Below are 12,519 nucleotides of genomic sequence, written 5' to 3' on the forward strand. Positions count from 1 at the left end.
CTCTCCTGAAATCGCCATGTTGCCCTATTTGATACACGGAAGCCGATGTTTCCGTGGCTTTGTTTATTTTGTACGCTCAGTATAGCTTCCACGATTTTTCTATACCCTTCGCAACGCAGAAATGCGCCATCGTGCACCGGAAGTGCGTCAGGTAAGCAGACAACGAGCTACTTGTGCAAATGCCACTGGAGTTTATCTGCACGCGCCCTATACATTGTTTGTTATACATTCTGAAGTTTAAATTACATGCACTTCAGCGCCTTCCTGCATGGGCAGCTCTACCCGCTGGGCCAATCGGTCTAGAGATTGCTACGGACTCCTGTTGCTAAGAGCTCTAGTGGACAATATTTCAATTATCGCAACACAAAAATAATGTTATGTATACCTCTGTTGGCGCAGGCCATCCAATTCACTTCCCTCGTATCGGTCACCTCCTTGCCGATGAGGTAGGTGAACACCCGTACCTTCGAACAAATCGTTACACGATCAATATCCATTCACTGCGTACACAAACACTGAACGTAAACAGGTGGAGAAGAGGACGTCTTTATCGACCTCTCAATTTTGCGCCCGAGATGGGAGGCAACGTTGACAAATAGTGTAGGAACAACAACAACACCTAATGACGACTGATGACGTCAGGGTGAGCTGCATGATGTACCGTTGCAACAAGGGGAGACACATACGCCAATAATGGAGAGAGCGAAAAGAGGAAGAAGAAATGGAACAGAACTCGTGTGTACGAAATGTAGTCCTAACTCGCGTAACCTAACACTCGCGTCGTATCCTAGCAGCTGTCCAGCGAAACACGATCTGCGCCATCAGGGTCACAAAGCATGCGCAGGAGCGTTGTGAAAAAGGCCCATTATACTGAAGCGCCACCTAAATAAAGAAGACCTGTGTCCACTTCCGCTTTCGCTACGTGGACATGGAAAGTGATACGTCATCAGCTTCAACAAATCGCTGCAGATTATTTCAAACACGTGATTCCTGTGGCTACCAGTGACTCGTTTCCATAGCTACGGTCGCCGAAAGCGCGGTCCGGATTGGTGGATTCTTAATCACGCTTTCCTTTTATCTGGCTGGCGTTGGTATGGGGCTCCATACAGCTTCGGTGTCGGCGCACTACGTTTTGCGACGTATTAATTGAGGGTTTACGTCGCGAGACAACTGAGATCATGAGCGAGGCCACAGCGGTCGGTCTGTGAATTGCTTTTGCCCACCTGAGGGTTCTTTAACGTGCGATGAAAGGTCACCACGCGGCATCCCGTATTTAACGTCTCTCCCGGAAGACGGCGTGTCTAAACAACTTGTACCCTGCCACCAAGTTGCTGGCATCCTCGGCCGGGTTCGAATTTTGCGACGTTGAGAGACGCGGCTACATATTGCAGCCAATAAGAACAAGCCTAGGGCGGGACTTAAACGTGCCGTCCGTAGGTTGAACAGGACTTTGTGTGTGTGTGTGTGTTTTGTGGGGGGGGGGATTCTTTTGGAAGTAAAAAATTGAGACGTTGTTGTACACGGCTTCACAAACGATGTTAAGAACAACATAATATCATATTGTGCTCACGGGAATGTTGGGCCAGTTGTACCGGCGGAAAATCTCCTCGTAGGTGTAGGGTGCTCCGTCCGTGATGAGCATGATTGCCTGGTTACATTGGCTACCCATCTTAGATCGGTTGAACTGCGAACAAATCATTATTAGTCTCGAGAAGCGTTTGCTTTCTTATACCGCTACCGTGCGTTCCCACAAGCGACTTTACACAGAATACTGCTGCGGAAGATGCGCAAAAAGTCATAGCTTTCTGCTGCCACGTGAGCGCTACCGTTCAACGTCGTGCCTCTTCGTCTATGGGGAATTATCCTGCGGCTCAGTCACAATATATTCCATAGCAGACGACAGGGCCGATGGTATCGTCTGCTATGTACGTAGTACACCACTCCGGATATTCCGGCACTATGCGTACGCTGAAACACACGATGGGACTTCCGCCCCGTGCACTGCTTTTCGCTCTTTCTTCCATTAGAATATTCCGCAGGGATGCCGCCTGTGTGAATACCATGACATGCTAGATTATACCGACCATGTCATAATCGGCAACCCTATGAGCAGCCCTTCCGCACGATCCGCCAGGAGCGCTACACATCGGCCCGCGAGATCTGCATCATGATTGGGCAATGGAAATTTGAATTTTGAGCGCGCAGAGTCGGACATGCGACTACCGTAGCAGACGACAGCAACGGCTCCCATGAAATCATAGAATGATGATGATAATCAACTTTAGAATGAAGCGTCTCCTGCGGGACATCCACCGCTTGTAAAAAATACTAAAGTAAGCTGAAATACAAAGTAGTGTAGAAATTGAGGAAGCAATAACTGGGTCGATGAGTAGCGCCACCGCTAGGTTCCAAATGCGGCGCTGGGAAGGGGTGCAAATGACATGGTCGCTATAATCTAGTAGTTCGTGGTAATACACGGTTCAAAAACTTCATCAACACGATGTTGTACGTACTTTTTGAAGCATCTCGAACGCCTGGGTTAAGGCTGCCGTGAAGTTTGCAATGTTAGTCGTTGGGAGTCCGCCCAGGTGTTCTTTGAACTCCTACGAAAAATGACAAGAGTAAACGATAATAGTAAACGCATTACACAGAAGCAAACAGCGCCCTACGTACCCTGATGTTTTGAGCGTTCGCCTGAACCAGGTTTTCGCCGAAGCACGGCGCCACGGGCTGTATGATTTCGGAAAACTGAAAAAGGTACGTTGCAAGTATTGGCGCCTTAATCACGTATTTCATGTGATGCTGCTTTACGTGCACTACACTGTCGGGAACTGCGGAGAAAAGACGATTAAAAAATGTTTGCGAATGGCGGCAATGATAATAATTCAGCCATCGTACGATCTCTCGTAGTCTCTCCGGGAAGATGAGGCTGAACAATGATTGCAAAGTATCGGCCGATAAGAATGTCAGGGTTAAAGAAGCAATGAAGTACGCTTAGCATTTCACGAAACCATGCTTCATGCATCAACCATCACGCACAATATTTTCGCTCTACAGTATCTTATCACTACGCGATTACATTTAGGCCGGTTTCACACTAACGTTGCTCTCGTCCGTGTTTTTTACGGAGCCAAAACGGACCCATTAGAACCCACGGGGCTCGATTGACATTAGGTTCGATTTTTGAAGCAAATGGACGACAAAAATGTTATTGTGAAATGGGCCTTACAAAAACGCCCTGAGAAAGCAACCAGGAGCGGTGTGACGTGACCTTGGAGGTCCGGCCCGATCTCCTGGTATGACGTAACCAAGTCCGTGTCACGTGGCATCATCGTAGCGAGCAATCGTGATTTCTCATTTTCCACTAAAGTGTCACCATTCGGACCTGTGGACCATTCAGACCTGTGGATTTAATGGACCTGTCAAAGGTCCATTGGACCTTTTTCACACTCGCGTCGTATCCTGGCGGCTGTCCAGCGAAACACAATCGGCGCGCGCCAAAGCAAAGCCGGCGCCATATTGGCGCCATCCATTGCATATGTAGGGAGCCATCTTCGGCGCCGTCGTAGCCACAGAGCATGCGCAGAAGCGTTGTGAAAAGGTCCATCATGATTGAAACCAACGGCCATAGAACACGCGCCTAGCGCCACCTAGCGTGTAACGTGTCAACTCCTCAAAGAGCAGTGTATCTAATTCTCCCTAACAGGTTGACGCACTACACACTAGGTGGTGCTAGGTGCGTGTTCAAAGGCTACTGGTTTCAATGATCATTGAAATCTGCTACGGACAAGGCGCGACGCCATTCGCGGCGGACTCACCACGTCATAGAGTGACGTCAGCACCACTCATTTACTTACGCTCTCTCTGAAGAAGGGGAAGAGTTTCTAGACGTTGTGGCAGATCGAAAATCTTTCGCGTGCGCAACAAGGTACCTACGATAATGGTACTTGCGCAAGAACGCATGTTAATAGAGAGTTTTAGTACATCGTACGCTATCGTCCTAGCGTACGTAAGGGGTGGCGTTGGTGGTTCTGCGCACTGCGCGAAGCTGTCTTTGAGTTATGGGCGTGCGCAGAGCAATCAGCACTATCCCTTACGTACGTAAGAACGATCTACTGAAACTCTCTATTGGCTAGCTTTACTCTATGGCTGCCTCTCAGATGGTTTACGAAAAGTTTTTTCGCTGTCCAATCAGATGATTCCATTTTGGATCACTCCGTCTTCTCATTGGCTGTTCGCAATACCGTTCGCGAACCGCTTTTGTGAATACGATTCACTAAAACTAGCTACTTGTTATACAATACGCTGCAGAGAAAACGGAAAAACAAAAAAACTATGAAGGGGGACCTCATTGCTCCTTTCAGTACCACGCGATATGTACTGCTTGCGACACGCTTCTCTGAAATCAGCACCCTGTGGTTTATCCCATCTCAAATCTCCAGGTGTTGCAAGATCATTTATTTTGAGTAATAAACACGTGCAGCATATGGTCTTCCTTTAAATATAATATTGGAACATCATTTCCGAAGGCAACCAAATAAATATGGGCTGCAGAACTACTCACAGGCGATACCAGACAAAACGTGTCGTAAGCAGTACCTTTTTATGAGAGGTAGTTTAGTATAGAAAGACCTCGCTTCCATTAAAGAAAAAATCTGTAATCTTAATATCGGCAAAATCCAGGGTCAGAAAAAAAAAACACTGCATGATTGCATTCCTAACGCAAATACTAAAAGGCGAAGTGCAAACTGGCAACATACTAAAAAAAAAGAAAAGAGAAGAAAAAAAAACTACGCCACCAAAAGGCACATCAGCAAAGAAGACACTGGAAGAGAAAAGTCACGCAAAAAGTGTTTGGTACGATCAGAGAAGCTAAAGAGGAACAGCGGTGGCAGGCCGAACCCATTAGAGACGTCGGAAGTGTGTCGGTAATAGCCTGTAGCCAAAATAAGAGCTGGCCATTTACCCGTAAGATGCTGACGTAGTCGTTATCGGTGAGAGTATCGAGGATGTTGATGATGACTGTGCGTGCGATCTCCTTGCGCAGGCCCATCATGGATCCGCTGCCGTCCAATAGGATCACCACGTCTTTGGCAGACGCTGCAGCTTGCACGTACCTACGCAACAACGTCATACTACAACGTCACGCTACACAACGACGGCAGCCTTCAATGTTGCGCGTCTAACTTGAATCAAACTTTTTTTTTACGCCCTCTCAGCCGTAAATGTCCTGTTCTATATGAAACACACCTTTGTGCTGTAAGCTTCTCGCCATACAGAAAAGTTGTTCTGTAGTGTATTCTATAAAAGGCGCCATTTCGAAGGGCATATTCTAGCGAAATTCAATTGAAAACACACTTTCAGATGGTTGTTTCGCAAACACCTTTGTTCAACGCTCTTACTACACCTTTCGGTTCAGCGTGTGAAAAAACGGACGTTGACTTACAAAGACGCCCTTTTCACAAGCAGGAACGTGTAAAAAAATAGTGTCCGAAATAAAAAAAGGGCGTTTATTCGCAAAAACATCAGTTAGATAATGAATGGTGTAAAAATTTACTGTATAGTGTGATTCGTATACAGGGTGTCCCAGCTAACTGCAACCATATCTTTAAAAAATATATATAAACTTATATAGCACTCCCTAGGAGGGCATTAGCAAAGTCCAAAGGCAATGCCTTAATTAACTTTCATTAATTAACTTTTTAATTATAAAAGCTACAAAGTTGTCCCAATGAAAACATCTGTTCCTTTCGGTCACCTGATATCGTAGCCGTTTTCAGAACAAAAATCCGTTCGACAGATCGCCCGCAAAAAATTAGTGAAGGAACGCCATTTTTTTCTTTATTGTGTTTATTGCGCATCTTCGGAGACGCGTATTTCCTTCATCCCCAACGTGAGAGGGGAAAGGAGTACAGTGCCGCCTCATGCGTCGAAAATGAGCTTTAACTTGCGGAAACAAAACAAAAACAAATGTATCGGGTGACTCTATCGGAACTGGCCTTATCTTGGGTTGCATTTCCTGTTTCCTTTTAATCTTTTTCCAGGACGCGAGAGGCGATAGCGTGCTCTTTCTCCCTCTCACATTGGGGGTGAAGGAAAGACGCGTCTTCTAAGAAGCGCAATGAACAAAAAAATGGCGTTCCTTCACGAATTTTTTGCGGGCGATCTATCGAAAGGATTTTTGTTCTGAAAACGGATACGATATCAGGTGACCGAAAGGAACAGATGTTCTCACTGGGACAACTTTGTTGTCCCGAAGAGGTTGGGACGGCTACCACAGCACCTCCAGTAGTAACTAAAACGAACGCAGACCAGAAATAATATAAAAACACTGTGTGAAGAGCCGCAGGTTCATTCGGTAGAGAGCCCGGTCGTAAAGAAATGGCAACATAAATAAGCAGAAAAGCAAAAAAAAAAAAAGTACGAGACAGCTACAGATCTGGTAATGTGTACTGCTGCGACCGACTAAAAATAGATGGCTGGGATCCATTAAACTTATATTATGGAGCCAAAATACTCGAGAATAGCGATCTTGTTTAGTACCACTAGCTCCAACGCAGTACCGACGATTTTATACTTTTCCCTGTCCCTTTCTTCATTTCTCTCTTCCTTTTTTTTTTTTTTTTGCCTTACCGAGTCGCCCGAAAGCAAGCGGTAACTGAAAGAACACACTTTGGAAAGAGGCGTCAGCGCAAATTATGTATTTTAAAAAAACATACCATGGTCTTGTTCGACACTCATACATATCAGGGCCGTCGTCCACCCACTTGAGGGCTGCAGAAGAGAGAGGAAAGCTCCACTTAAAAAAGCATCGAGTTAAAAGCGCCTGTGAAGAGTACTTCACTGCACTAAGACGATTGTAAAGGTGAAGCGGCATTTCCTAATGCGGGCCGTCTCAATGTGCGGAATGAATCAATTCTAACAATGGCCTTTGCGAAGATCGGTAGAATTCGTCGGCTTCCCAATGTGGGGTTATTCAAGACATGTCAATGCCTTTCTATGCTGAGCTTTTCTGAGAAGAGAATGGTTCTCACTGACACACAAATATTCAGAGCAGCTTGCAGGTGGGACCGTTAGGTAATCCTGCAATGCAGTCACGGCATAGAACACATTATAAAGCACACCTTACGAGTGTTCTGAGGGAGCAAGTCAGATACCAGGTGGGCAATTTTGTCAACTAAAATTAAAGCGGGAATAAAAACTACTTCCGGTCACATCGTGTTTTCTCGGGTGACACCTGCCGGCACCAAGAATGAATTCGCGCAACTCACATTAAAACTGTTGAAACCGACTGCTACAGCGGAGCTGTAATAGAATATACTTATAATAGAGTAGACATATTTTCAGTTTTATGAGTGTATAAGTGTAAAAAAAAGGGTAGCTATTAAGCATATAGTTCATGGTTCTCACTGAATTTTTGAACAAGCATCTTGAACGTGATCTTGAACATCTTCAACGAGCATTTTTGAACAAAAATTCAGGGGCTTTCAAGGGCCTCTTAATGATACAGCCTTCAGTTTGTCTGAGATAGAAAACACAGTTTATTACCGGGATTTCAATATTCAGCAAAAAAATAAAAACATGTACAAGCTTCAGGTATCACATGAGAGAATACACCGGAACTGCACAATAGTGATCAGTTCACAGATGTGTCTGACGACTGTTGAATGTTAACCACCATAGGACAGAGAGGAAAGTTGACTAATACAACTGAGTGTGCCGTGAATTTCTTGCTGCTGCTTCCTATTGGGAAGAGCACTAACTCCTGCGGTTTTGAAACCACAGTTCTGACTTCGGACAATTTGCACTAGCAGTTCCATGGCATCAAGAAAAGGATGCAAACTCAAGGTTTTTTTTAAAGGACTGTGAAAAATTCCAAGGTATTCCAGATCTTGAAAATGGCAGTTTTTAATGCCAGGGTACTTAAGAGTATCAAGGACCAGTGGGAAGCGCGATTTTCGTTACGCCTACGCACAACAGGCCCGTAAGTCATACCAGGTAAAATTACAAAGGGGTTGTAAAAGGGCACGAAAAGATGGACTACGCCACTCGACTTTTGTAGTGCGAGGTAACACCCGTGCCACATGGTCAGAAAAAAAATGACATTAGCGTGTAATATCGGTCGAGGCACGAATGCCATTTCTTACGAAAGTCGTGCTACACGTCAGATTGCAATGACATCAAACGCCATGGCGTCGATGCGTGTTTCCCACTAGCCGCGTAAAAGACGCGACACTTGAAGAGCGTAAACGTGTTTAATGAGATTGGAAGTACCCATAATATCCCTAAAAATGAGAAAATTTGCTGTATTTCATAATCGATGGTCTGTATTGTGTCGGAAAGCTGTTATCTTGCTTGTCAGGTGGCAGGCTACGCCAAAAGCAAATATGAAAAAAAAGAAAAGAAAAGAGCGGTGACAACGCCAGGCATTTTGCTAAAAAATAATGCTCGTTTTTGTGTAACTTTGCCCGGTGCGCACTATAGAGAGTGGCTTTATAGACGTTCTATATTGCCCTTGTCCTCAGACAATGGGAACGAGTGTACACGTTTCATGGGCGAATGAGTTGTGTCGATCTCATTACGCGGAAAATGTCATTCGGACGAATGTCATTAAATATCTCCGTAAAGCACGGCACGAATGACAGTAATACTGAACTCATTATACGCACTTGGAGTTTTAGTAGATCGTACGCAAAGGCGATAGCGTACGTAACAGATAGCGTTGGTGGTTCTGCGCATTGCGCAAAGCTCTCTTTCTGTTATGGGCGTGCGCAGAACCATCAGCGCTATCCCTTACGTACGCAAAGGCGATAGCGTACGATGCACTAAAACTCTCCAACGTCTTCTTTTTTTTTTTCTTTTTTTGTGCACGTGTGGCAGGGGTATAACTTACCGGGGTAGACCCTGAGGAAGCCCGTGCTGCTGCAGAAGAACTGCCACGAGATGAAGGGGTCCATGACCCTGTTGTTGCGAAACCGAGAGTTCATGCCCTCGGACCACTTGATCGCATTGAGAACCGGCGGAGCTAGAGAAAAATGTCAAAAAAACATTGTGCAAAAAAAAATAAAAAAAAATAAAATGGGGCTAACGTCAAGCAATGTTGTTTTGTGAGTGAACCCTATACTTTGGGCAATACGGTTCGGATCCTTTTACGTCGTTGCCGTCGGCAATGTTTCTGCATCGCAGCTTTTCTCGCCTTCGCTTCGAAGGGAGTAAATCTGATTTCTTTCGGACAAGCTTCGTTTGTTTCTACAATCGGGTAACGCAGCTAACGCTGGGATGAATTTTCGGAATTTCAGTGGATCACTTCTACGAAGGTCGGATGCAAAATAAGATAGAGAAATACAGAGAACGGACAGATAGCTTTCGTAAATTCCTTCTTTTATCTTCGATGTGGTGGTGCGAGGCTATTTTAATGATGCAAGAGAAGCAATAGACCCTTTGAGAAAAGCCAGCGCCACCTGTAGCGCCCGACGGATCATGGGAAGTTGGAGCGCCAGTTTCCTGTTTACTGCTGCCGGCGCATGCGCAGACGCTCTAGCTGCATCTGTCTGTGAAACGTAATCGTTCGATTGCGTTTTGTGTTGGAATTTGCCAGTTGCAACGGAACGGAAAAAATATGCAAAAAAAGAGCACACGCACAGAGCAGCGTCTCTCAAACATCCCAAGATGCCTTGCGCCGCTCACTTGGGGGTGTTTTTTTCGAAGTGCCTATTCATACTTTAATTGTCAATAACTTCAGAACACTTAAAACAATGACACTGACCTTTCTAAGTTTAATATGTGTAACCTTTCGCGTGGAGGACCACGCTTCATCAGGTATGATCACGTGTGAAAAATGAAAAAAAAAAAATTTTTTTTCATTCTGTAAATGATGAAGCGTGGTCCACCACGCGAAAGCTTGTACATATTAAACTTAGAAAGCTTCAGTGTCATAGTTTTGAGCGTTCTACAGCCATCTCGGACTCGACTCACCCTGTACCTGCTCCACTATCACTAACTCAATTAGCTCATCAAATATTGATTCGTGTCACATGTCAGTGGATCGGTTTCACTAGCGCCGATTAACGTTTAAACCCAGATCAACGGTCCCTTAACCTAACTGAACACTTAGCTCTGCTACACTGAAGGGAGTTATTGCCATTGAAACATTCATCACGTCACAAACTAAAGTTTGTAAAAAAAACAAAAAAAACAATTGAGCGTTAGCTTCAAGCTTTAGCAACCCTTGATCTCGGTTCAAAGTTAGCCAGCATTGGGGAAACCGGGCCACTGTCGCGCATGTACCACTACCTACAGTCTAGTGAAAAAGAAAAAAAAAGCGCATACTTCTTTTGGGGAAGAGATGCATTGTCACGGTTATTACCTCCTTCACGCGCAGTGTAGGGACTATTTCCAGTGCTGGGGAGCACATTTCAAGGTCAGGGAACTATTACGGGGAGCAATCGCAATCTAGGGAACTGTAAAAGCTGTAAGTGCTTCCTAATTTACTCCTTGTCTTAAAGTATGCTTGGCTGGAGACCGTCTCACCGATAACTCTAAAAGCAGTATCTGTTTTTGGAAGAAAAAAAAATCTGTGGGGATTTAACGGTAAGTGCGAGAGTAATGCGTTAGCATTAAGCGCCTTTTCCGGTCTGTACTTGACTTCCGGGTCGACACTTTCAATTACTGTATGTAAGTCCCTTTAATTAACCTTTGATTAGCCAAAATTACTTTCATTACCCTTTTGTCTTAACTTGACTCTTTAATTACTTTTAATTACCCTGTTGCCGAATGTAACCTTGAATTTCATGTAATTCCCTTTAATTACGTTTACTTGCTTTAATTACTCTCAATTTCCCGTTAATTGACAATAATTATTTTAATTACATTTAATTACCTCCGGTAGCCCTCGGTATCTTTAATTTCATTAAATCTTTCTCTTAATTACATATATCTTACATTCATTACCTTTAAACTCAACTTTCTTGCTTTAATTGCTCTTACCGCTTACTCTTCATTACCGTCAACTACCTCAATTTCATATCATTCACCTACATTTAAATTTACCCTCTTATCTCTCCTTTACATCTCCACTTATACCTCTGCCTCGGCTTCACCATCTCACACACACACACATACATACAGCTTTTCCCACTTTGACACTCCTAATGCTAACGCATGAAAAGAAACTCCGCCTCCAGTGAGAAAAAGAACGCTACCCAAGTTGAAGACTTACCTTTGCCGTAGATGTTCGTGGCGACGTGGACTGCGCTCTGGGAAAAGTTGACGGCAAATGGCTGAAAGTTGCTGTGCATTTTGAGCTCCAAGGGTAAGTATTCTCTCTTCTCTTCATCGGTGACATCCTCGGGAAACTCGGGAGTAGTGTTCGGCGGATACACTTTGCGCGCATTCAAGTATGTATACTACCATAAAGAAAGAAGAAGAAGAAGAAGAAGAAGAAGAAGAAGAAAAAAACGATCGTCGTTAGTTTGTCATGTCTACGCGAAGCCTTTCGGAAACAAACTTTTCTTGCATAAATTGTTACATAGTTCTTTAGATAAATAATTTTGTTCTGAATACTACATCTTCACTTCCTATTCTACGAACTTGCGACTATTTTCCAATGGAGCCCATAATCGTTGAACCTAGTGGCATCATCAAACTAATCGGTAATCCGAAGGTTTCGTCAAGCTGTGGTTTTAACGGAATCAATACGAAGTTTTTGAAGAGCACTGTGCAATACACATCAATCATACTCTCCAAACTGTTCCAGCAGTCTCTCAACACTCGTGCAATTCTTAATTATTGGAAAGTCGGGAAGGTGGTTCCAATACACAAATCCGGGAGTAAATCTTCGCCATCTAATTATCGTCCTATTTCCCTCACCGGCTTCCCCTGCAAATTGTTAGAACACGTTTTATTCTCACATTTAGCTTCTTTTCTTGAAACAAACTTGTTTTTTTCTCACGCACAACATGGGTTTCGAAAAAAGTTTTCCTGTGAAGCACAACTTCTTTCTTTTACTTATAAACTTCACCTAATTTTGGATCGCAACTCTTCTGCTGACTGTATATTTCTCGATTTCTCTAAGGCCTTTGATAAAGTATGTCATAAACTTCTATTACTTAAACTAAGTAAACTAAATTTTGACCATAATCTTCTGTCTTGGTTGCATTACTACCTGTCTAACCGTTCACAGTACGTCACAGCTAACGGCTATGACTCCATGCCTAGCCCAGTCCACTCAGGTGTTCCTCAAGGTTCCGTCCTTGGTCCCCTTTTGTTTTTAATCTACATCAACGACCTACCTCACTGTGTTTCCTGTAACATTCATTTATTCGCGGATGATTGTGTAATTTTTCGTCAAATCACTAATCCTAACGATATTTCTTTGTTGCAACAAGATTTAACTGCTATCTCTGAATGGTGTGACACTTGGTTAATGAAATTAAATATTAATAAATGTAAAGTCTTGCGCATATCTCGAACTAATATTTTGCCTCCTTCCACTTACTATCTTAACGATATCACTCTTGA

General features: G+C 43.9%; 1 protein-coding gene across 1 annotated transcript in view; it reads right to left on the reverse strand.

Moving 5' to 3' along the window:
* LOC135399059 (voltage-dependent calcium channel subunit alpha-2/delta-3-like) overlaps positions 1 to 12,519 on the reverse strand; it is a 93,392-nt gene that overhangs the window by 23,818 nt on the left and 57,055 nt on the right. The window contains exons 5-12 of the mRNA XM_064630726.1: positions 11,219 to 11,405; positions 8,894 to 9,025; positions 6,720 to 6,774; positions 4,967 to 5,117; positions 2,674 to 2,748; positions 2,514 to 2,603; positions 1,571 to 1,684; positions 386 to 464 (exon numbers count right to left, since the gene is read on the reverse strand). Coding sequence (XP_064486796.1) covers positions 386 to 464; positions 1,571 to 1,684; positions 2,514 to 2,603; positions 2,674 to 2,748; positions 4,967 to 5,117; positions 6,720 to 6,774; positions 8,894 to 9,025; positions 11,219 to 11,405 — 883 coding nt within the window. The remainder of the gene's footprint in view (positions 1 to 385; positions 465 to 1,570; positions 1,685 to 2,513; positions 2,604 to 2,673; positions 2,749 to 4,966; positions 5,118 to 6,719; positions 6,775 to 8,893; positions 9,026 to 11,218; positions 11,406 to 12,519) is intronic.

The sequence above is a fragment of the Ornithodoros turicata genome, chromosome 6, assembly GCF_037126465.1.
Source record: "Ornithodoros turicata isolate Travis chromosome 6, ASM3712646v1, whole genome shotgun sequence".
Taxonomy (NCBI): Eukaryota; Metazoa; Arthropoda; class Arachnida; order Ixodida; family Argasidae; genus Ornithodoros; species Ornithodoros turicata.